Source organism: Indicator indicator, chromosome 3, assembly GCF_027791375.1.
Source record: "Indicator indicator isolate 239-I01 chromosome 3, UM_Iind_1.1, whole genome shotgun sequence".
Classification (NCBI taxonomy): Eukaryota; Metazoa; Chordata; class Aves; order Piciformes; family Indicatoridae; genus Indicator; species Indicator indicator.
Genome location: NC_072012.1, coordinates 29,170,478 through 29,195,556, shown reverse-complemented (window position 1 = coordinate 29,195,556; position 25,079 = coordinate 29,170,478). Strand labels below are relative to the sequence as shown.

Genomic DNA, 25,079 nt, shown 5'->3' with positions numbered 1-25,079 from the left:
TCCCAGGATGCTGCTCTCTTTTCACAATATAGAGTTCTTGATTTTGTGTGGTCTGAGAGGAGTTTCCAGGAGAGCAGCCAGGCTGCTAGGGAGCCTGGAGTTCTGCAAGAGGCAAGATACCTTAGGTGTATTGAATGCTGTTCCGTTTACAGCTGCCACCTGCCTACCTGACAGGTTAAATATATTGTCCCTGCTCTCTCAATACCTCCATCATCTCTGTGGCACTTCTCTTAATGTCTTCTTCCCAGGCATTACAATATTCTCTGCCACTGTCTTGGAGACATTCTCATGATATTTAAAGGTTCTCCCACAAGCTCCTTTGACTCTTCTGCCACTCTTGTCATGTGAAGCATCCCTTTGCTCTACTGAGATACCTCATTCCTCAAGCTCTCAGCTATGTTGTTTTGGATGAGTTCTTCCTTATGTCTATCTTTTGGTCTAAAATCATTATCCCTTGCCCTGTCACTCTCTTATAAGCTCCCTTTAAATATTGAAAGGCTGCAATCGGGTCTCCTTGGAGCCTTCTCTTCTCCAAGATATTATTTTTTTTCTGTACATCCTGTCACCCCTTTACATTGTTTTGGCCTTTCTAGTAAGAGGATAAATCTCTCAACGTGGAGCCTGCAGGACTGTTTACCGAGGACAAATAGCATGGTTTTCTTTCCAAGCTTGTGTGGATAAACACATCCATCACTTTGCAAAACAAGTTCCCAAAGCGCTCTCAGAAGCTCTTTCCCTCAGCAACAAAATGTACCCATCTGTCTCCTCTGCTGTGTGCCCCAGGGTCTGGGCACAGGTTTGTTATTCCAGAGCAATAACTGCTGTAAACTACCATGGCTTTATTGACAGAGTGTAAAAGCTCTAAGAGCAAAAACCAGTATAATCTTTTAGGCACGTAATTTTTCTTTACTTGCAGTCATCTGCAGTGGAGGATATGGGTTTTCTGTCTCATTTCATGCAAGACATTATATTTCACTTGTGAATCATGCATTCCTCTTCCAAGCATTTATTGTACTCTGTGCACTCTGTGGATATGAATTTGGAAAGCCTGAGATTGTAAAGCAACACTATTTCTAGTTAACCAAAAGACTCAGTAAACTTCTTTGCTTTAGAGCTCAGCAGGAGGCCCACCAATTTCTTTCAGCTTAAGCTGGCTCTGACTCTTGACAAATCCATTCTGTGAACAAATAGCAAGTCAGTAAAACAGCAAGTCAGAAGCATCAATTATCACTGAGAACAAGAGAATTGGCAGGCCAACACTTCCTTGAATCTGACCTGCAGAATAATTATGAAATTTTTCTGTTGGTACAATGTTGCAGAACAGCTAAAAACACTTTTAAACTATTCAGAGAATAGCAAAAGCTGGAAATTTGTTGATAGTTGATAGTACATAAAATGTTTTCTCATTAGTTACAGTCCGTTTAGAGGTGGAGTGGAATATTCCTTATTAAAAGCCAGAAAACATTGAAAGGTGTCTGAAAATTAATTGTCCTATTTAAAACCCACAGGGTTCTCTGTGTCTTGTATTTAAGCAAAATGATTTTAATGACAAAACTCATTGCTTCTTTAAAGAAAAACATTTTTTGATCAATATTTCACAATGTTTCTGGTAGAATTTAAGAAAAGCATTTTCTGATAGGGTATTCAGAGAGCTTTCCTCCAGCACCGAAAACTATCCTCACTTGCTTGTACTGGCAGGTAGGGCAGTGCACTACCTATAGCATGTTCTCAGTTTCAGATTAGGTAGTATGGACACAGCTTAAGTAGCTTCAGGACAATGTTTTCACTTTCCTGTGCTTCAGAGTGTGCATTGATAAGCTGGGAATGATGATGAGCTCTTCTAGAGCTTCTTGAAAGCTCCTACTGAAAGGTTAAGGTTTTCACTATTCCTATTACTGCTCTTTTATGACTGTGATATGAAGTGAAGAATTTTCTCCTACACAGCAATAGGTCAGCTGTGTTTAAGGCTGTCTTTAGTTTTCAGTGAGTCAGTGTTTTTAGAAGCCTGAGATCACGCTCTCAGACTTAGCTTTTCATTTGTGTTCCTTTTGACGCCAACCTGAAATGGCACTGACAACCTTTCCTAAAGCTGGAGATGACATACCCTTAGTGCAGCATCTCTTTCTCACACAGAGACTGTGAGGGCTATCCCTTCTGTACTTTTAACTGGCAGATAATCTGGTTACTGTTAACCAGGGACAAGCAAAAGGAGCTTCAGCTCTGCTTCATTGCCTCTGGGTCCAATGGTGGCTTTGGGAGCCAGCTCTGGAGATAAAAGGGTGTGCAAAATAGCTGTCAGTTGCATTACCAGCACAGAGATTAATTCACATAACATGTTGCTGGGTTGGGCCTGATGCATGATAATGAGAAATGAAGGGAAGAGAAAAGAAATTACTAAGTATAGTTTATTTGCAAAGCAGAGAGGATGAACATTTCTATGCAACAGATACATATTTACATCTGTATAGAGAATTTGTAGGTATATAGCTATATATATAAATCTGTGTGTGTGTCTGTGTATATTTACTCAGTACAGCTAAATGTGAGTTAACATCAATATTAAAGAGTACTAAAAAAATCCCAGCAGAAGTACTTCTCTAGCTGGCTGTAGGACAGAAATGGCAGATCTCCTGCTGGGTTTGGACAGCCTAAACAAAGCTCAAAAGATGCTTCCGACACACTTGTCTCTCCTGTTTGGTTGTCAAACATACTCTGAATAAGAGTACCCCGAAGAAGAGGGTTTCCGTGCTCTCAACATGCGGTCATTTCCAAATGAAGTACGTGGGAAAGCAGCCTTGGAGAATGTGAGTCATCTGATCTGCCAAGCTGAAACAATTAGGCCACACCAGGCAGATAGAAATGCTAATGTGATTAATGCTAAAGAGACATTTAAAGATGAGGAAGACTAAGGCACAGACAGTGCTAAACCTGGCAAAGGATGCAAAGAACGACAAGAAGGTTTTCTACAGGTACATCAACCATCAAAAAAGGTTAAAGAAAGCATTCCCTCTCTAAGGAGTGAGAATGGAGAGCTGGTGTTGTTACAGATGAGGAGAAGGCTGAGGTACTTAATAACATTTTTTTGCCTTAGTATTCACTGGCAATCTTGCTCTGTTGCCCTCCCAAGTCCATGGGCCAGTAGGTGCAAATTGGTAGGGTAAAGTCCCTCCCACCGTAAGGGAAGATCAAGTTCAGGACTACCTGAGGAACCTCTACATACATAACTCTAAGGGACCTGATGAGATGCGTCCCAGAGATCTGAAGGAACCTGCTGATGTTGCAAAGCCACTCTCCATAATATTTGAAAAATTCTGGCAGTCAGGTGAAGTCCCTGCAGACTGGAAGGGAAGCATTACACTCATCTATAAAAAGGGTAAAAAACAGGACCCTGGAAACTGCCAACCTGTCAGCCTCACCTCTGTGCCTGGGAAGATCATGGAACTACACTGGAATACATGGAGGACAGGGAGGTGATTTGAGATAGCCAGCACGGCTTCACCAAGGGCAAGTCTTGCCTGACCAACCTAGTGGCTTTCTACCACAGTGTAACTACATCAGTGGACAAGGGAAGACCAAGAGATGTCATCTATCTGGACTTCTGTAAAGCCTTTGACACAGTCCCCCCAACATCCTTCTCTCTAAGCTGGAGAGAGATGGCTTTGATGGGTGGATTGTCCAGTGGACAAGGAATTGGTTGGATGATTGCATACAAAGGGTAGTGGTCAATGACTCTATGTCCAGATGGAAACAGGTCACGAGTGTCACTTAAGGGTGTGTATTGGGACCAGTGCTGTTCAATATCCTCATCAGTAATATTCACAGCAAGATTGAGTGTGCCTTCAGCAAGTTTGCAGATGATACCAAGCTAAGTGGTGTGGCTGTTAAGTCTGAAGGATGGGATGCCATCCAGAGGGACCTGGACAGGCTAGAGAGGTGGGCTGAGGAGAATCTCATGAGGTTCAATAAGACAAAGTACAAGGTCCTGAACTTAAGTTGGAGCAAACTTTGGTATCAATACAGGCTGGGGGATGATGAAATAGAGAGCAGTCCTGTAAAAAAAACTTAGGGGTACTGGTGGATGAGAAGCTGGACATGAGTAGACAGTGTGCGCTTGCAGCCCAGAAGGCAAATCACATCCTGAGTCGCATCAAAAGAAGCATGTCTGGCAGATTGAGAGAGGTGATTCTGTCACTTTACTCTGCTCTGGTAAGGCTTCACCTGGAGTATGGTGTCCAGCTCTGAGGCCCCCAATACAAGAGATACATAGAAAGGAGGGCCTCCAAGATGATCACAGGGTTGTAGGACATCTCCTATGAAGATGGGCTGAAAGAATTTGGGCTATTCAGCCTGGAGAAGAGAAGGCTCCAGGGAGACCTTATAACTACATTTCAGTATCAGAAGGGGACCTGCAGGAAAGCTGAGGAAGGACTGATTAGAAGGGCTTGTAGTGGTAGGATGAGGGGTGATGGTTTTAGAGCAGGGTAGACTTAGGTTCGACATAAGGAGGAAGTTCTTTACAATGAGAGTGGTAAAACACTTGAACAGATTGCTCAGGGGTGTGGTTGAGGCCCCATCCCTGGAGATATTCAAGATTAGACTCAATGTGGCTCTGGGCAGCCTGATCTAGTTGGTGTCCCTGCTCACAGCAGGGCGGTTGGACAAGATGATCTTTGAGGGTCCCTTCCAACCCAATATAATCTATGAATCTTTGAACCTTGGTCATTCAGTTTAGGTAAGTTCCTCTCAGTGGGTTGGACACTAACATTTTCCTTTCAGTTCAGCAAGGCAGTGTTTGCTATGTGCCTACAAGTTATCTGCTCCACATCAGCCACACCTAAGCTGCACTCACTCTCTGCTTGCTTGCTTGGTCAGTGAAATACTGTGTCTGGGTCACCATCCTGCCCTTAGTAAGCAGTTAGCATGTTAACACCCAGAACTGGGTGCCCAGTATCTGCAGCCTCCAGCTTGTGAACGAGGATAGTGCAACACTCCTGTAAGACGAGTAGTGAGTACTCTCTGAGTTTAGCTTGTCCCAGGGATGAGGAAAGCTATATGTTTTCCTTTCTTTAAGCTGGGTCAGTCAAGCCTGTTGATTTCTAAAAGGGCCCCAACAGACCCTAAGTCGAGAGAAATGAACATTATCACAGAGTGTGCACACAGACTTCAGTCCTGCTCTTGAACAGAGACGTGCACGTTAGTAGGCTACGCTTCCTAGGAACCACCATCCTCATTAGATTGGTACAGATACCTGCCTGAAAACCCAGCCCTGCATTTTCTGCATAATGAAAATCCCTCTAGTTCCTGAATGTCGCTATTTGCAATGCACTACACAAAGTTCAGATCCTTAGTTTTTCACACAGTCTGCTTTGCCTGATACAGGCGTACAGGTACAGCATTTTCACTACAGACCTATTGCTCATCTTTGACCAGTCTTTGCTCATGATACTTTGCTCATGTGTGATACCAAGTGGAGAGTCAACAGGCACCCCCAAAGATTTCTCCATGCATTTGTAACATTGACAGTTGAGCTGCTGCAACCGGGAGCAAATTCACCATGCTACCTTCCAGCAATTGAAAGTACAGAGGCATAAGGGCATTACATCTCTTTAAATCTGGCCTCAGGGTCCTATTCTTTCACTAGGCTTTTGTTATGATGTTCCTGATTTTCTGAAGGCAATTGTGCATATTTTTTTCTAATTGTTTATTGTTTTTTATAAAGTACTGAACTACAATTGTTTTAATGAGCTGGAAAAAAATTTCTAACTGGAATATTCATATAAGGAAATACAATGTAGTGGGGCATTTAGCTTACCTCCAAAGTCTCCATGTGCCATTGCTTTCAGGTGACTCTGAACGGATGGCAGTTACCCATCGGGCTGGATGGAGACCTCGCTTGCAGTCCCATCACAGGTGATGCTCCACTCCTAGGCTCTCTTTTTCTTCAAAGCTTCCTCCTGTACCTGGGGCAGAATGAGGCCCTGGCTACACAGGTGAAGATTTGTTACTAAAAGGTCTCACCAGTTTATCAGTCATGCAGGGTAGTGATGCTCAACACCCTGCAGATTGCATTAGGGTGGATTAAAAGACAGGTGACCAGCCTGTGACCCTAAAGCCACAAGTAGCACATAAACTGCTCAAATCCCTGCTTGTCCCACAACTGCCTCACACAAACAGCTCTGCTGCAGGCTACAGTTGGAATTTCAATGTCCCCAAGGATGGAAGGAGACAAGCCAGCAGGAGCCATTGCAGCTATCATCTCCCAGCTTCCCTGGATCAAGCTCCATGTCCCTCATAAGCTCCATGGTGTCCTGCATTACGACAAGACCTTGGGTGTTACAGGTCAGCTGTCCCCAGTGCCCCCTCCCCTGCTGTGGTATGTGTCCTGCAATTTGCTGCCTTTTTAGTATTTGGCTGTTCAGGTCAAAAAGCTTGGGCAAATCTGAAGTTATGTAGGGGGAAATGGTGGCTTTACATGTCCCTCCTACTGCTTTTAATACAGTCCCAGTTGTATGCAACTAAGCTAGGAAGTAGTACACATTAAACTATTCAGAATAATAGGTATTTATTTTCAGTGCTATTTTCATTAAATATTGGTATAATATATCCATGTCTGAGGTAATAAATTAAAAATAAATTCAAGATCTCAGTCCCATATTTGTGCTGCATATTTTATCTACCGTTATACATAATTTTGAAGCAAACACACATAGTCCATAATTCTGGATGCAGCTAGGAATATTATTTTAACACAGTCACTTTTTGTTTCACTATAATTTTGCTGAGAATGGTTATTGCATGACATACTTTTAATAGATGTTTTAGTTATACTAGAGTTCTCTATTAAATCACACATACCGTAGTTATAGGAAGATGGGCATGAAGATGTGCTTTGAGCCAAGGAAGGCAAATACTGATTCAGAGTGGTAGCACATACTGCAGGATTATTGTCTGCCTGCCCTACAGTCCAGATCCAGCAAAGCCATTTCAGTGTGTGCTTAGCTTTAGACATATGAGTTACTTCAGTGCAATCCATGGCATTAAGTGTTTGCTGAATCAAGGACTAGTCAAGTCTGCAGACATAATTAATAGACTTTTAAAACTGTGTTATTTGAAAACATATTTGCTGGTTTCATATTTTTTAAGATATTTTGTAACAACCTCCGTAAAATTTTTCGTATCAGTGAAGCACCCATGAAAAGTTTCTAACCTGGTTCATAAATACACTATGAAAAAATAAGCAGCTACAATGACTCTCCTCTATGTGCTTTGTTAAAAGCAGGAAGTCTGAAAAGTTATTAAAGCAATTTTTCCCATGGTAAAATATATCTAAAAAAATAAACTCTTCATTTCATCATCTTCCATCAAACATATAAGCATGTTAAAGGGCAGGGCATACCTCAGATATTTTCATTTATAAATGCAAGAGATTGAGTCTATCAACCTTTTTGCACTTAAATGCTGGTGGTAGTAAGGCCCTTTCAGGTAAGTCTCCATCAAGCCCAGCATTAGTGAGCTAAAGAAACAAACAAACAAAAATTTTGCTTGCATATAACTTTTTCATAATCCTGAATTGAAAAAAAAATCCTCTTAGAAGAAAGCTCTCATTTAACTGCAGCTGTTAAAAAAGTATACCTCACCTCCATCTCGTTTTAACTTTAATCAGTGATTCTGATTCCATTTGCAAAGGATTGAAACACTCACTAAAATTAATGTGGTGTGCCATCAGACTCTTAATGCTCATAAATTGTGCTAATTCCCATTTTAATCAGGAAGCTATAGTTGAGCTAGAGCTAATGGTTGTCTTGGTGTTAAAGGTTTATTTCCACCAGATTTGCTTTATTCTATTTTGCAAATGACTGACAGTGCTCATGATGTGATCCTGACAAACCACTTGGTATTATTACTGAAAGTTATCGTCTGTGTGAAAACTCTCCATGCTCATGCAGTGAATTGAATCATTGAGGGGACCACGGTCCGCACTGCAGTGGTTTTGGGCCTGGCCATGAGAGCGCAGCTGTGGAGCCTGGGCTCTTCAGTACTCCACTGAGCTCACAATTGCCATTGGTTCATCAAATGTTGCCAACCTTATCTGCTTTGGGGTAGGGATAGAGAGGATTTCCCCAGTGTCAGTTGGTGAGTGAATACCATTGTCTGCTATGTTTGACACTTCCTCCTCGTGATCCTCATACAGCGTGTTGATGTGCAGCAAAGGGTGGGCTGGGTTGCAGTTCAGTGCAGGTGTTTGCTCTGGCTTGACTTGGTTCAAAGTCATACTTGTTGCAGCAGCGGTTGTGGCTATATGATTGTGGTTACATGTCACAAAAGCCCCAGCAGCAGGCACAGTTCTGCATGTCTCAGAAGAGTATAGGATCTCTTTCACAGGATGAGGGGTGTCTGAAAGAAAACAAAACAGCCAGTTACAAAATAAGTTGTCTTTTACCCTTCCAGTTCACCAGAGAGGCATGTCCTGAACCCATAAAAGTCATTGGCACTTTTGGCACTGATTACAGTGGGAGCTTGAGTGGACCCAAAAACTCATTTTCTTGGGACCCTTTAAGAATTTCAACAGGACTGTTTCAAAACAACAGGGTTGTAAGCTCAGGGAAAAAGGACAAACGGGTTTTGTAAATCTCACTCTTATTTATGCATGCTCATGCTTCCTTACATGAATGTTTTTTTGGTAAAGTGAACAAAAAACAACTGAAAAGTATCTTTTATTCTCCTCTACAGTCTGGAAGGGGTTTTCGAGTAAATGTTATGATTTAATGTTTTGACAAACATTATGACTGTTGAAATCCACAGGATGGAATACAAAAAGCACTGATATTTTAAATGGGAAAAACTAGTGCTTACATGTTGTAAGCCATTTGTCTTCAGAAAGAACTCAGAAATTTGACATTAAGTGATGTCTCTTTCCAGAAATTATACACCTACCTTACCTGATAGACTGCAATGTAGGTCTAACTCAAAAGCAAAGCTGAAATTTTTTAATAGGAATGGGCAGTAACAGAGTCCCAAAACTACAGTAATTATTTTTGCCCTTAAAATATTCAAGCACTAATTTAGGTGAAGGTAATTAAGACCAGAAAACCCCAGTAGTTTCGAGGACTTAAAATCAGAGCAGGTGACTAGATAATGCTCTAGAATAGCTCACATGCACATAGGGGAGTTGGAGAGCTCTAAGGAGTGTAGGGATTTGGAAGTGACAGAAACGTTTATACCTCAAATCACTTCTTTGCTGGGCAGTGGGGTGACGGTAGCTGTCAGTCTGTCGAAGCCCAGAGGGAGGTCTTAGCTTGTAATGAGATGAGAGCCATTGCTTTAAGTACGTACAAATCTTTCTGTAACTTCAACTGCATAGTGCTTCTTTCTTATGTCAGTAGCTTACAAAAATAAACAAAATACCTGTCTATCAGTTTATCTACTGATCACTTTTCTTAACGCTCACATGGCTTTCCCTATCACTCTAGTACCTAACACTTATTGATATATTTGAAACACTCCTTTGAGGTAAGAAAAGGACAGGATTTTCAAGATCCACACAGGAAACAGGCTCACAAAGAGCATCTCCCGTGGGGCCACACAGGAAGGGAATGGCAGAATTCCTCAATCTCTGACTAGCACCCACATTTCAGACCATCCACCCTTTGGTCCACCTGATACAAAGGGCAATTTAAAACATCCCATGCATGGTTAATATCAAAGATATGAATTGTGATTTCCTAGTGACAAATGCGTGCCAGCCCCTAAGGACTGGCAATTTAAGAGAATTCTTTTCTATGGGCAGCTTTAACTGCCATTAGCACAGTTTCTCACACACTTCTAAGTGGCTATTTCTGGTCAGAATACTAGACATCTACCGTGGCAGCTTCCATATGACTTTAAAATAAGGCAGGCTTGAAATGTGCCAGGTGCTGGTGGAGCAGAGAGGATATCATGGAGGCCAAATTCTCATTTCCTTGGCAAAGCATGACAACATTCATAATTGTGAAAATCTGCTTACATTTGAAAAATTACCTGCACCGTTTCATACAGCTCTGCCTGTAATAATCCTTTTCCTCCATATAGCTGTTAAAGAGAAAGAACTTCTATTTCTGAGGCCTGCAAGCCCTAAGATTATTAGCTATCTCAGAATCTAACAAGGCAGGTCAAACAGTTGAGATAAGCTTTTGAGTTCCTGAAGATTGCTATGAAAATCAGGGTCTGTGGAGGTGGTATGGGCATTACAGCATACTGTACCTTTGAGAGAGGAGGTAACGTGTACTACGACATTCTCTTCCTGGCTTAAAAATCCACCCTCTTGGCTTTTTGATGTAGGCATTGAGGGGATGGCTTGAACCTCTGGCTTGGGTTTTTTGCTACTTAGTATATATGGATGAACATCCAAGGAAAAGTGTCGTGTGTGTTTTTTCTCAGTGCTTGTGCTTGGGATGGCATTTGACTCAGTTTTATGAGTGGAGGATTGCTGTGAGGTCTTTCCAGCAGACTCTAACAAAGGAGCTATAAGGCTGTCCGTTGCTGTTTTTCTCCGCACAGGCTTCGGTTTTTCAGGTTTATGATTTTCAACCTTCATAATGGCTAATTGTTCCTTGAACGGCTGGGGAAGAGGATTGGTAGTTGGGATCCATTTCATCTTCTTCCTTGGTCTCTTAATGATGAGCTGCTCATTAGCATCAATGTCTGCTGGATCAACGCTTGGGTCTATCGTTTGGATCCCAGAATCACGCATGGTTGGAGTGGCATCATGATTGGACTGGGCCAATGCTGCAAGCAGCTGTCTCACCACATTGTCATACATCAGATCGCTCTCATTTGTAATAAAATCCAGACGGTTCAACGATTTTATGTGGTCCCGATTTTCATTACAAAACATGGCCAAAATATTGATATCACAAAACTGGGACTTCTGCCACTGTTTCTTGGTCTTTATTCCAACTTTATTCAGTTTATCAAATATGAAGTTGGACTTGCGAAATATGAAGAGGTGAATTAGGTTGATGAGGATTATCAAGTTCATGAAACAGAGGAGAACAATATCTACACCAGCAATAATCCGCTGGAGCTGGACAGATGGCAGTTTACAGTTCACTCTGATGTGCAGTTTGGAGCTGCTCGTTTTGTCTGGAGGCTCTCCCAGTGCACATGTAAATTCATTTTGCTTCTGTGTAGCATAGTAGGTGGATAAGTATGTAATTGGTATGATGCTTAAAAAGATGATGAACAAATGTCTCGCAAGATACAGCTTAGCTAAAAAGTTACTTCGTCCTCTTCTTTCCAAGTATTTCTCAAACAAGTTCTGTTCAGGGCTTTTTTCCTTCTCTGCATTCTCAATGATTTCTCTCTTTTCTCTCTCTGTGATCCCAGGGCCTTTGGACTGAATCTGTTTCTCTATTTTTGGTGCCCGCCCTTCAGCTGCACGGTGATAGCAGTTATCGATCTCCTGAAGCAAAAAATTAAGCTCTGAAGTCAGTCGGGTGGAAGCCAGAAATTCCCAGCCCAGAGCCGGAATGTACATTATCCCAGCAAAGGCCAGCAGCGCATAAGGTAAGAACTTATGCTCAAACAAAGAGGGCCAGTGGCTGGCATCAACTCCTGGCAAGGCATCTTTTAATTCTGTCCAACAATATCCTCTGGCATACAAGGCTTGATCGCGGGTGAAGTTGTGTGGTGTATAACAGTATATTGGCTCCTCTGCATAACAGAGAGAAAAGTCACTGCTGTGCATTTAACCTACAAAAGGAGCTCTGGAAAATAAACATTTTAATTATATGAATTTTATTTTACTGTATCTTTACATGACCATTAAGCCCTTCATGTCTATTAGAGAGCTCAGCTTGCACACATCTTCACAAACCCCCAGGCAAAACTATTCACTTACAAATTTTAAAATGAATCAGAGCTAAAAATGTCAGTAAGAAATATGTATTTTGGCTTAATTACCTCTCTCAGAACAGTATCCTAAGCAACTGTGACCTAAACTCTGTAAAACTAAAACATGAGATATCCACTCTACAGTAGCTGAGGATGTTCTGTGCAAATGCTAAAAGGCTCATTTAGGTGAAATTTAAGGTTCATCCTAGCTAAATATTCATCTGAGAAAAGTTACATGTAGCTGAAGGCAATGTTTTTAATACTTATTAACAAAGTCTACTCATTGAATACGGTAGAAAATTTTGAAACTTAAAGACATACAAGCATTTAGTCAACTGTATCCCCATCACAGAAGATGTAGTTTTAAATGTAATTAGATTTAATGTAATTTAATGTAATTTAATTTAGTTTTATTTCACAGTGTTCTCCTGATGGGTAAGTAGCATTGAAGAAAAGCTGAAGAGCATTAAAATCATAACTCTGACACTAGGTCATGCAATATAAAAAATGTATTAGTTTTTAACTTAATACAGGAAGTTTCTACTGATACTTTCACCCTGAAAATCCTCAAGCAGTTTAGAAATTTTCTTTTTCATATAACCATTCCAGCTACCATGAAACACAGCTTTTCCACAAGACTGCAGTTTAATTTTATATGGCATAGCTGTTCAATTGTGTAGAGAAGATGCTGTATTTTATATAAATTGCTTTTAAAAGCCTTTGAGATATTATTGCGGCCATGCAGAATGGTCATCTTCTCAATGTTGTGTAGGCTTAAGCCCATAAATATAATCTCTCTCCATTTTCATTGATAGCTACATTCTTGTGAGTTCAGGAGACACAAACTCCTACCAATACACCCAGAGAGCAAAATCTTCATCTCCAAAATAATCTTTTGCCAGTTCGAAACAATGAAAAGGTGGCTCAGGGTGGATATCTATCTGTGGTTTCCACACATGCATCCATGTGAAAGGCAAATAAAACCCCAGTAGGAGAACTAACATGCCATCCTTATTGGTGGCTGGAATACTAAACCCAGCTTCTCTGCATTAAGTATCATGGGCATACCACAAGATTTTTGGTTCTGATGCTCACAGTAAAATCTCAGTAAGTTCACAGTCTGAAGGTCTGCCCTTAGGTCCACTTACACAAATGTGTTAGCTGCATGCCAGAATATGAAATTCAACAGTTTTAGAAAAAATCACTAAGAATATTTAAGGACAAATCCTGTCTTCAGGACTACTTACCTACATTCCCATGAAATATTCCTTTTGAATAATTTTAAAGAGACTAAGTAATGCCATGCTAATGCTGCACAGAAATAATTACTACATTGGAAAAAGAGTCCTTGATGTTAGTATTACAAGGTATACTATATTTTATCTTATACCAACTTGAGTATAAATATGCATACTAGGAAGCATAGCTTTTTTTTTCTTCAATACTATTAGGTCGTCACAGGACCACTACACCAGAAGTTTTCAACAGCTATACAGAAAATACATTTTATCCTGCTCACTGTACACCTAAGTAGCTTCTGGAAGCCCACAAAATTAGTCTCATGGGTAAGATGTAAGAGAAATCTCACAATTTTTTGAGACATGCAAAGATGGAATAATCAACACAGGATTACTTAGTTGTGTAATAGAACTGATTGGGTTATATGACTTGAAAAATTAAAATTCCTTGACAGCTAAGTTTTCTTTCACACTTTGTTCTGTACCATCTTATCCCGACAGTTTAAATACTACTTGGAGGAAAATTACTTCAGTAAGTATTGTGGTACCAAAGGCATGCATTAGGAAAACAAAAAGAGAGTACATGGTTGTGATAGCCAAGGTAGGAAGAGGGATGAAGGAAGGGGCTGTGCTCAAAACAAACTTGGAAAAAAAACCCTAAACAGTATGGAAAGGAGTGGAGGCAAAGTATGAAATACAGGAGCGACTGAGTCTGCTGCCCACTAGTAAGGCTTGTAGGCTTCCTACAGACACAGGCTCCCACTCCTATACCAAATCCAGTGTCAGCCAGTTCCTTTTAGTGGTATCTGTTTTTCACAAGTCTTCCTGTGAAAATCAGTGAATTGCATCCAACACAAACATTCACTTGCCCCTTCAAAATAAAGATAACGTCAATGTCTTAGTATTGAACACTGTAAAAAACTAGACCAGCTCCTAAGTGACTTCATGAGTTGGGCAGTTCCTTTGAAGCCAATGGGATTACTCACAGTGCATAAAATTTGGCATGTGCATAAAATTTAGCATGTACATCTCTCTGAAGAAGGGGTCACTTTCAAGCTTCTAAAATATTATTATTATGAACAAAAGTTATTGAAATAAATATGGACAACACATGTACCATGATTTTTGGTAGACATTAAAAAGTAAGAAAGGAAAATACTAGTAATAGTCTATACCCCTATATAGAAGAGCAAGTAACTTTTTGCACCTGTTGTATTCCCAGTGACATAAAAAGTATTCACCTAAAGCAAAATATAAATAATTATAAATTCTGTATATCTCCTGTGACTTCCAGCTTTTAGAATTTACTCTGGAAAAACTCATTAATCTTCCAACTGAATTGCAGAATTTCGGCGTTCCAGTGCAATAGTTCAGCAATGCAGAAGGAATAGCAAAATTCTGTAATGGCAGACATGAAAAAAAAAAGGAAGCTAGTTTTCAGAAAATATCATTCAAAAATGAAACAAACAAACAAAACAACCAGAAAATTCTTGTGCTTGCTACACCAAGACAAAGGTAAGTATGAGTCTTGTGCAAAAAATTCTTCAAAGATGTGGAAGAAAACAATCAGCCTGACTGCTATGGCCCTACCATTGGGTATAGGCAGCAGAAGCGGTGATGAGGTGCTGCTGAACAGGCTGGCTCTCCCAGCTCTTGGACAAGTGCTTAAACCCTTGTGCTGGAGACCTAAGTATCAGGTAAGTATACTCACTGAATTAAATGTACTACAGACTCACCCTGGGCCTAGCGCTTCCTAGCAACTGCCTTTCTGCTCTCTTGAAAACAGCCTCTAAACCATCCTCATGCTGGTGCCCACCCTGTCTCTGCAGAAAAGATGGCATGCCAGTCAAGTTCTCTGAAGTACTCCTTTTAACAGTCCTCTCCACTTGACTCTAAGGAGAAATTCAGTGTTTAGGTGGGATCTCTACATCTCCTTGCTCATCAAATGCCAGAACACAAGTTTCTAACAGCCAAGATAAACGAGAAACTCCCTGAATTCAGCAATAACTGCCAATATTTGACAAGGACAGTCCTCTCCTTACATTGTGTCACATATGTGTAAGCAATCAGACACACATGCCTCACTCATCTTGGGTAGTAAAAGGACTGCACAAGAAAGCAGGTAGGAAACTGTTTATTTTGAGAAACAGAAATAATTTATTTAGTAGTTTTTCAGTTATTTTTAAACTGAAAAGAAGATATGTCCTGGATCCTCTTCTCCCTGGAGAAAAAGCACAAAAACCATTCATGTTACTAGGGCTGACAATGTAGTCTAAGGAAGTATGATATTATCTAATCAGTATATAGGTTTTCCACCTCAGCCACACAGTCTACAGGGAATATGTAACCCTCTATGAATGCAATTTTAACAAATGCTGACTAATACCAAAATTAATTCACAGCCAAAGGGAAAAAAAAACACTTAATTGAACTGTTTTATTTCAACTAGTCTACTTAAAGGGTACTTAAAGGCTAGAAATTAGTACAGCATGAGGATGGATTTCTGAAATTACTTTTGTCTATCAACTGCAGTCATACAGGCCTATTTACCTTTCTCAGTTTATTCATAAGAATAGGAAAACATTCATCAAACTAAGCCTTAACTTAGCAAGCTAGTTATTAAGATTTATTACTTTTATCAAAACAAAAAGACAATACCTTTACCTTTCTTAAGGAATATTCTTTCCATATCTGAATATAGGTTCCATGCCCATGAAGTCTTCCTAAGGTACAATTTCTCCATGACCAACAAGGTAAGGTATAGCCTTTTTTGCTCTCTGAAACCACCTTGTCCTGTTTAAGAAAAAAATCTTGAAAAGAAAGCCCCTAAAGAAATGAAACAGGAAACCACTGCTGCTAGTAAGTTTTACTGGCCCATACTCTACAAAAATTAATTGTAATACGTGAGACGTAGATAAGCATTTTCCAAGACTGATAGGTAATAGGTTCTCCACAGGCATAACTGCAATTTAAGGGCAGCAGCAGGTGTCCCCATATTTACAAACCGGGTCCTTTTCCTTGCAGGACTGCTGCTTGAACTGCATATATTCTGGATCTGCAGAATCACTAAATTAGTAATGCACTTTGCTGGTGTATATATAAATTTACAGAACTATATTTCCTGCATGTAATAAACACTGGCTCTTCTAAAACTAGCTTGTATGCTGAAGTTCACTTACCAGCAATGGGGCTTAAAGACTTGTATTGCCTGCCCAGGTTATTCAGGGGATGAAAATACCTACTCCTACTTGGTTGATATGTTGAAGTCTGCTGAAGGAGGTTATTCAGAAATAGCAGCTGTTACAGAGAAGGTGAAGAAACACTTAAATGAAATCCCTTAGGCTGCCCATACAGAGGAATGTTCCTTCAATCGTGAGTTACCATCCACCATATGATGGTCATGCAGTATGGTGGTAACATGACTGGAAAGAGAGCTTCTTTACAGTGACTGTACTGTTAAACATCACTAGAAGCATTTCTCCTTGTGGTCAAGAGAACTCTGACAAAACAGAAAACACCTGGAAGGTATTGCAATGCTTGTATTTATACATAGAGGTATGTTTATGTATTAGAATGTTGCTTTGTATTACGTTAAGATTCCAGAGAAGGTTAAGTATGGATTCAAAAACATGTATCCATCAAAATATAATAAATTAATTTCAACCATGCAGACAGTTCCACATAAGAGATCTGAATATTAATTTCAAATACAGTCTTTACATGAGGAGGTGAGTGGAATTTTGGTGATATAGAGATCATCTGCATAGAAGTAGTAATGTGCGTGAAAATAAGTGTTTTAATGTTTTCTAAAGATCAAAAAAACATATTTGAGCAACTCAAAAATTCCCCTCTAGAGGTGGAACCCTAAAGCAAGTACACAAGCACTCAGACACTATGATAATGTGAACCAGAGCAACAACTAAAGCAAACTGCAAGAAAATGTAAATGCCAAAGTAAAATGAATTACGACAATCCAGTGGAACTCATGATGTGTAGACAAGGTTGGCTTCCTAATTCAAGGGTCAAGAGCAAAATACAAACACAGGAAACATCAGGCAACAGCAATTTTTTTCTACCTCATTACTGTTATTTAATGATTAGAAATGACAAAACCCCAAAAAAACTCACCACCAAAAAAAGCCAAAAGAAGTCTTGTATTAAGCACCTTTTGGCATTAACACAGTGCACAGAAAACTTTGTATTAAAAAACCCAAAGCCACCAATAGTTAGCTTATTAGGTAATTATGTTATTTTAATAACACTATTTTGGAGGCAGAGATGACTGTTGTACTGCTTTTTTGGAAAACTGGTTCCTCCATATATAGAGTAATTGTTTTGGTTTTTTTTTTTAAGTATCAAGACTATTCTGTTCCATCATGACAGAGCTGGGAGAATTAGTCTCCAAAGGCTCCTGGGGCTCTGACACTTCAGTGTGGAGGCCTCCTGCTCTACTCAACAGGTCATGGATCCCAGAAAATACAGCACCTCAGTCTCAAAATGCTCAGATAATTACCTCAACATATAACTAAAATGTTCCCAAAATAGTCACAGAGTTCCTAAGCTGCAAAAAATGTACCACGTGTCTCATCACCTGGGTGCATTGCTGCTTTGGTACTTAAAATGTGCATGACAGGCATGGTGTCAGTGAAGAAAAGCAAACCAGTTCCCAAACCTTGCTATTATAACAAACTGCTATTTCCCAGTTCAAATGCAAGAATGTAATACACGCCTGGAACAAAATCCCTGATGATGGAAATATCTGCACTGATTTCAGTATCATGGAAAACAAAGGGAATCTCTACAAGAATCATGCCAGTCTGCTGCAAAATTATCCAGGTTTGCAATCCAATGTGTATGCTTAAGGAGGCACCCACTGCATTCATTTGTAATGCTGACAGAACCCAAGAACTCGGTGATGAAGCAAATTCTTCCTGAAGAGTTTTACAGTTCTAAGAAACAGGACAAGCTTAGGTTTATTCTGCAACATGGATGCTTATTTTCTATCCAGTTTAGGGAGAAAAAAACCCTACAGCATAGCTTTCAAAAACAGTCTTGACCTTACTCTTATTCATTCACAAAGCTTCTTGACTAAGATGAGTGAAGGAGCCTTAAAGGAAAATATTTTTGACCACCTGTTCAGTTGTTGAAGTTAACTAAAAGCATATACTAAGCTAAATCTCATCCATGTTTTGGATCTCCTCACATATGTGATACTTGGAAGGATGAAGGGTTTAACAGTGAAAACAGGGTAATTAAATTTAACATGAAAAAAAGTGTATGTATCTATGAAGTTTGAGAAATGGAATTCACGACAAAAATATATCTGTATCTGCTAGGAACTGCAGTGGAATGGTTACATGTGAGGCTCAAGCATTTCCTCAAGATTACATTTCTATTCAACATTCAACTGTGTAACTGCAAACCTTTAAATGACCAAAACTCATGGAAAGCCAGCTCACGTATCTTGTGCATACCTTGTGTTTGTGTGTATGAATTAATCTTAGCCTTTGGGAAAAATTTCATCAGCAGTGTCAACAGTCAGCAGATGAACTGCAGCCAGCCTGTGGTTGCTTGTACTATATTGGTTCTTTTCAATAATACATAATTAGAAAGCACTTAAGCACAAGTGGTACAATCTTTAAATTCTTATCAAAGCTAATATCACCTCGGAACCAATTTCACTGGCACCACTGGGTACAGAAAAAAACTAGCCCTCTACTCTTATCACTAACAATAATCACTTGGAAAAAAGTCACCTTCATTTTCTTACTTCATGTAGTTTTAAGTACAGTTGAGGAGGAAAAAAATGGAAAAAGATGCCCAGAAGCCATCTAATAGGTAAGTCATGTAAGTGAGCATATATAAATATGCTGCCCACAACTTGAAGCAGCAAATTAAGTTAGAAGAGTTTCACCAGAAAGTAAAACTCCGTCTTATCATAGGGAACCTTTCAAAACAGATTATTTCAAAGATACTCTAGGATAAAACTCATATAAAGACATTGAACTCACACATAGACTGTACTACACTGTGAAGTAAGCACTGCTTGTGCCAAATGATTACAAATCAGAAAACATAAAAACTTGAACTGACTCTTCAGTCATTTAATTTACTGTCTCTTTCCCTTACTTCCTCATGAGAATTTTCTAGCAGAAGGGTGGTAGAGGGCTGAGCTACATAACTGCTAAAAGACATAGAAATAACAGTATTTATGAGCAACTTTCTGGTTATTTTGTAGGGACCATTTTATAAAACCAGCAAGAAAAACCAATGCCAAGGCTTTGCTTTTGAATAAAATCTAAAATCATCTGGATGACTGTTTTATCTTGTTTTAATAAGGTCTTGTTATTTAACATCTTCTGTGGGAAAAGCAAACATGACTGCAATACACAAATAACTCACTGTGAATAAAAAGCAAGAAGCACTATGCAAGAGGGATATGACTTAGCAATCCCTGCAGCTGACCACATCAGTCCTAAAGCTTTTGAAAGTTTGGAAACCAAAATATTTCAGTATCACAAAGATAACACTTAACAGAAACAGCAAGATATTATCTTTTGGGGTCCCTGCTCTCCAGTTGCTCAACACATAGAAACTCCCAAAGTTACCATTACTTGTGAATGGTATATACTTGTGAACCACAACATTGAACTGGAACATTTAAATAACTCAGTAAAAAACATTAGACAATAAAAAATCAACACATCGTGAAAGCCCAGTATCTCATCATCTACTGGATGGTAGAACAGTTTCTTGGAAGTTCAGCAAATGCCATGAGACATTTCATTACAACCAGCTACCACTCGCTGCCAGCTGCATCGTTGCCTTTCAGGAAGGACAGAATATAGCGTCTGCTGGTGGAAACCAGGATTAAGTACCCATCAGTATCATGCTCATGGCTATGGTCTATGTGTACTATCTCTATGGTAAAAACAGGGAGGGTTAAGGAAAGGATGAAAACCACATGAAACACCAAACAGAATCACTTTGAAGTGGTAACAAACATTGCAGTCCAACAATACTCAGTATTCTGTGCATTTTGGAAAGGCAGTGAAAATGGTGTATTAAATAACAAATCCCTTTTATCTAGATTTCAAACAAAAACAGAGTGTATCTAAGTCCCCTTGGGACTATGAACTGCTCACGTTGTTATTCTCAACAAGAACACTTCTATGGGAAAGGTTTCCTTTAGCCTATGCTGCCTTCTGTAGGCACCTTCACCAAGGCTGAGTCCTATGACTCTAGAAAACCAATTACTGAACCATCCACTGAGTAAGAGAAACATACCTCCAAAAATTTCCTTATTATCTGAAAGGTACACTTACAGTGGCCCCTAAATATACGACATTCTTGTTTTATATGAAGAGCAGGTACCCCTGTAGGCTTTCTTTTTGTGGGGTACCTGACTATTGCTCCTAAATGGCTTTATGATGATCTTATGCCCAGTACAAATACGGCACATGGATTTATTTTTCTTAACTTTCTAGCGGTGTCCTTGCTGAAATCACACTGGTTTGCTTCAAGAATACTAAAGGAAAACTGGAAGGTGTCGAAACTGTAACGTTAAATATTAGCTAAAGTAACTATCTTTTCTCTTAGGAAAGAAAGTTTAGGAAATGCAAAGAAAGGCTGTATGCACTTCTTCAGAGAGGGGCCAGTGCAAGAACTGCATCTTACTTCAGCCATCAGAGTGAAATTCTGTCTCCACTGAAATCAATAGTCAAGATCTGGTAAAATAAAGATCTGCTACAGTGTGTCCAGAGGAGGGCCATGAAAGGGTGAGAGAGATGGGGTTGATCAGCCTGGCGAAGAGAAAGCTCTTGGGAGACCTTACTATGGCCTTTCAATATATAAAGGGGGCCTATAAGAAAGGCAGAGAGAGACTTTTTACCAGGACCTGTAGCGACAGGACAAAAGGCAATGGTTTTAAAGGGCACATGGTTGAGGTTTAAAAGGGCATATTTGGATCAGATGTAAGGAAGAACTCCTTTACAAGGGTGGTGAGACACTGGAGCAGGTTGCCCAGAAAGGCTGTGCATGCCCCTTCACTGGTAGTGTTCAAGGCCAGGCTGGACAGGGCCTGGAATAACCTGAACTAGTCAAAGTTGTCCCTTCGTATGGCAGGGGTGTTAGAACTGGCTGATCTTCAAAAGTCCCTTTCCTCCCACACCATTCTATGATTCTAAGATACATATATTAGAAGTTCAATACCTAATTTAAATTTAGTTTAAAGCCTTTTGTAACACATTAAGTTCAACTGGATTGTGATTTCTTCAGAAAATCAGCAGAGTATCTGCTAAAAAATTAGGCTTTTATGCTACTAAGACAAAAATCTGCAATTTAATTTCTCAAAAGCAATGTAAATATCAGAACCCTGCAATATGAGAACAAACAAATCATTTACATGAAACTGCAAATGCACTTACCTAAAGAACAACTTTGCCCATGGCACTAGAACAATATAATTAATTTAATAACTTTATTTTCACCCATAGGCAAACTACAATATACAATCTGCTATACTACGGACACAATGATTTTTGAGGTTGTTAATCTTTTAAATAAACAACACTGTCTTTCTTTGTCCTCTGTTGTGGGGCTGAACTCCGCTTTCATACATGCTTCACCACAGCCTTCAGCCCCAGGGAATCCTGTGACACCCAGGTGCTTTCTGCAGACTCCCAGAGCAGGATGCCCATGCTGCTGGGCCATGAAGCAGCTCTTGCTACACTTGTTGCACAGACTGTACAGTTGCTCTTGACTACGCTTTAAGCTATGCTTGATCAAACACAAACTCAAAGGTAGATCAGAGAAGTACACAGGCTTTTATCCCCTCAATCATGCAGCTTCTTCCAATCCAGAGCAAAAATTTTTGTGCGAAATCACTGCTTTTTGATCACTACACTTTTATATCTCAAGCGCACACAACCGTTTTGAAAGTGTGAACACTGATTAAGTGAGATAGTATACACCCCAAAAAAGGGGGTTGTTGTCAGTTTAGTGACATGATGGTAGCTTTACATGGCTTGCACAGGATGCCATTAACAGATGTAGATGTAATGATAAACATCAGTTTTTATTTCCTATTCTGAAGCAATAACTGATGCACACAAGGGGCCAAAGCAAAGTTTGGGAAGGTACTATGATATTCACAGCTGAAGGAGCAGCAGGAACCTTATTCAATTTTGTCATCAAAATCTGCACTTTTCATACCTATTAATTAATTTGCATGCAGGGAGCAGTATCCAAATCAAGCAAACAAAGACAAGAGTTTTTTAAAAAATCAGTGGAAGTGCAAGAATGAAACACAACACAAACTGCAGGATCACGAATAAGAATGTATCTAGATGAACTGCTGGTACACCCATCCTCAGTGTTTCTGGACAAGCTTCACTTAGGTACACATTGTTTTGGTACCAGAATAATACCTGATTCCCTTCAGATTAAAGGTAATAGAAGAGTTTTACTCTTGAACTGAATCCACTAATCCTGAGTTCTTCAATACAACTTAAAAAGGGAATCTATTTGGCTTCCTCATACCCTTACAGCATATTATGGTCCCTTTTATCTTTATTTTTTTCCTTTTATAATTTGTTTTCAGCTGCAGACTGTCTGAAAAAACACACATCACATGACGGATGTTTGTTTTCTCATATTTTCCCACAGACACAGGGATGTTTTCTGTGTTGCCTTGTAAGCTTTGCCCCGGCAGGACAGAACAGGTTATTGCCTTCTATCTCACTACGTCAAATGAGCACACACAAATGATACTGCTTTTGGTAATTCTGAAAAATAAATCCGGAACACAACCATCATCCTGGAGAATAGCCTTCCACGGCATAAAATAAACTTATGGAGAAGTTCAGTACACTCCCCTCTGTTTCACATTCTTGTGTGGACCACAGTTTAGACTTATAAAGGGAAATCCATTGTAGTTATCCAAGTCTCTCAGAATTGAGGCTTCCTCTGCAATATGCAGTCTTGAAGGATTTGTTCACATAGAACAAGTTACTGCTGTCTGCACGAGCAGTCATCAAAGGGCTTTTGCTGGGAAATTTACAAAATAAAAAGGAACACATATGAAGGGACATGACCTTTCCTGCACCAAATGTTACGTTTAGGCATGGTGAGGTTCAAACACATACACCTCAAACAGTATGAAGAAATAGAGGCATGCAGTCTCATGAGCATGTATGTAGGTGTGCACTCTTTTGAGTTTCTAGAGGATTGCCTTTTTGTTAGATTACTTCCGTATACACCAGAGGAAGGGATCCTCAAAATTTTGTGTTCTAGAGGACCACCAAAGGTGACCTTGAATCCTGCTTTTCAGTCTCTATGAAAAAAAGAGTTTTCAAAGGTTCAGCAACCTCAGCATGGCCTGAAAGTATGGTCTTTTTAAGACTCCTCCAGATGACTATCCAAAAAATGAGGCTCTTAACATTAATGGTGGCTGAACTATATAACTGTATACTTAAAAAGTGAGGTATATTGAAAAGGTTTCAACTACGATTAAGAAAAAATCTCAAGACTCCACTTGCAAGCAGTTATTCTTCTAGGCAATTTAACTTTATCTCATAATGAAAACAAGTATTAAGGATACATAAGTGTTGGAAATCAATCCCAAAGCAGTGTGCAAAAGCAAGAGTCTAATTCTTGTATGTTTAGATTGATTGAATTTCCATGAACCTCACAAGCATGACCACTTGGTCAGCCCTGTATATTAAAGCACTAATAATTTCAATGGGGCTTCAGGGGACCTTAAAAGCAGTCACACACTGGCAGCTGCCATCATCAATCCTATCCTTCAGAAAGCAAACCAATATTTACATATGCACTAATATCCAAAATGTATCCAAAGTTTACTGGGTTGGTAATATTCAAGGCTCATCAAAACTTGACCTTCCTAGATTGGAAGGATTCAGCATGGGTGGCGATGGGCAATCAGACCAGGCCTTTAAAACTGTTAATGACTGCATGCAAGATGCAGGCTCTCAATGGAAACAGACAACAGTGATTTCTACTATCACAATATGGTGAAGAACAGTGTGCATGTGCCTCCATATATCGTATCAGTTTCCATGAGAGCATCTGCCTCTTCTTAGCAGGCCAGTTAAACACTCATGTTGTGTACACCTATATTAACATCAGAACAAATGCTTTAAGTCACCAGGGTCCAGCTTAGCACCTGTCCAGGATCCACCTCAGGAAGCACAAAACCGCAGCCCGTGTTGCCCACACTAGCTCTCGACAAATGCAGGGCAGTGGACACTTCTCCATGCCGTTGATGCCTCCAGGCCAGCGACTCAGGGCCCCTCGACGAGCAGCCGCAGCTGGGGTCCCCTCCCGCGTCAAGGGACTAGCAGCTGGTGCCCTGAGCGATGGCGGCTGTCAGGGAGAGGCTGCTGCCGCGACGTCCCTGCCCATGCTCGCTGAGACGCTAAGTGGCAATTGCCCGCTCAGCTTAAGGGCCCCGCCCGCCCACTGCGGACACCCCACCGCCCTTACCGGCGAAGTTCTTGGTGAAGACGAGGGTGACGAGGAGGATAGGGATGAGGACGGTGCCGATGGTGACCACCCGGTCGAAGGGCAGCTCCAGCTTCAGCTGGAGCAGCAGAGCCGCCAGCGCGCCCGCCTTGTCATCCTGCTGCCCCGGCAGAATGAGCTCCTTCAGCTTCTCGCCCGCCAGCAGCGCGGTGGCCATGTCGGGGTGGTTATCGATGATGTGTTGCATAAGCGGCGGCGGCGGGCGGCCTCACGCCGCCGGGCCTCCCCGGGGGCGGGCGGCGCGCTGCGGCGGGCTGGCTGCGGGCAGCGCCCGTCCGGCCTGCGGGGACAAGACCGACAGTGGTAACGATGGAGCCGCGGCCGGGCACTTCTGCCGCAGGGGCTCCATGTTTGGGCTGGCGGGACACTGCCCCTGCGAGGCCTGCCGCTACCCCCGGCCTCCCGCCGGGCCCTACAGGCAGCTCC

General features: G+C 40.6%; 1 protein-coding gene across 1 annotated transcript; it reads right to left on the bottom strand.

The window, feature by feature from the left end:
• Positions 1–8,032: 8,032 nt before the first annotated feature.
• On the bottom strand, positions 8,033–24,840 carry PANX2 (pannexin 2). Its single transcript, XM_054399843.1, has 3 exons — positions 24,615–24,840; positions 10,240–11,691; positions 8,033–8,394 (listed from the first exon to the last, which is right to left on the bottom strand). The coding sequence occupies exons 1-3, from the start codon at positions 24,838–24,840 to the stop codon at positions 8,033–8,035; spliced, it is 2,040 nt and encodes a 679-aa protein (XP_054255818.1).
• Between the last annotated feature and the right edge of the window lie 239 nt (positions 24,841–25,079).

Coding starts and splice junctions, on each gene's coding strand:
- PANX2 (XM_054399843.1), bottom strand. CDS start 24,840: ATGCAACACATCATCGATAACCACCCCGACATGGCCACCGCGCTGCTG. Junction 11,692..24,614: donor CTTCACCAAGAACTTCGCCG/GTAAGGGCGGTG, acceptor TCTGTTATGCAG/AGGAGCCAATATACTGTTAT. Junction 8,395..10,239: donor CGTTACCTCCTCTCTCAAAG/GTACAGTATGCT, acceptor GTTTTCTTTCAG/ACACCCCTCATCCTGTGAAA.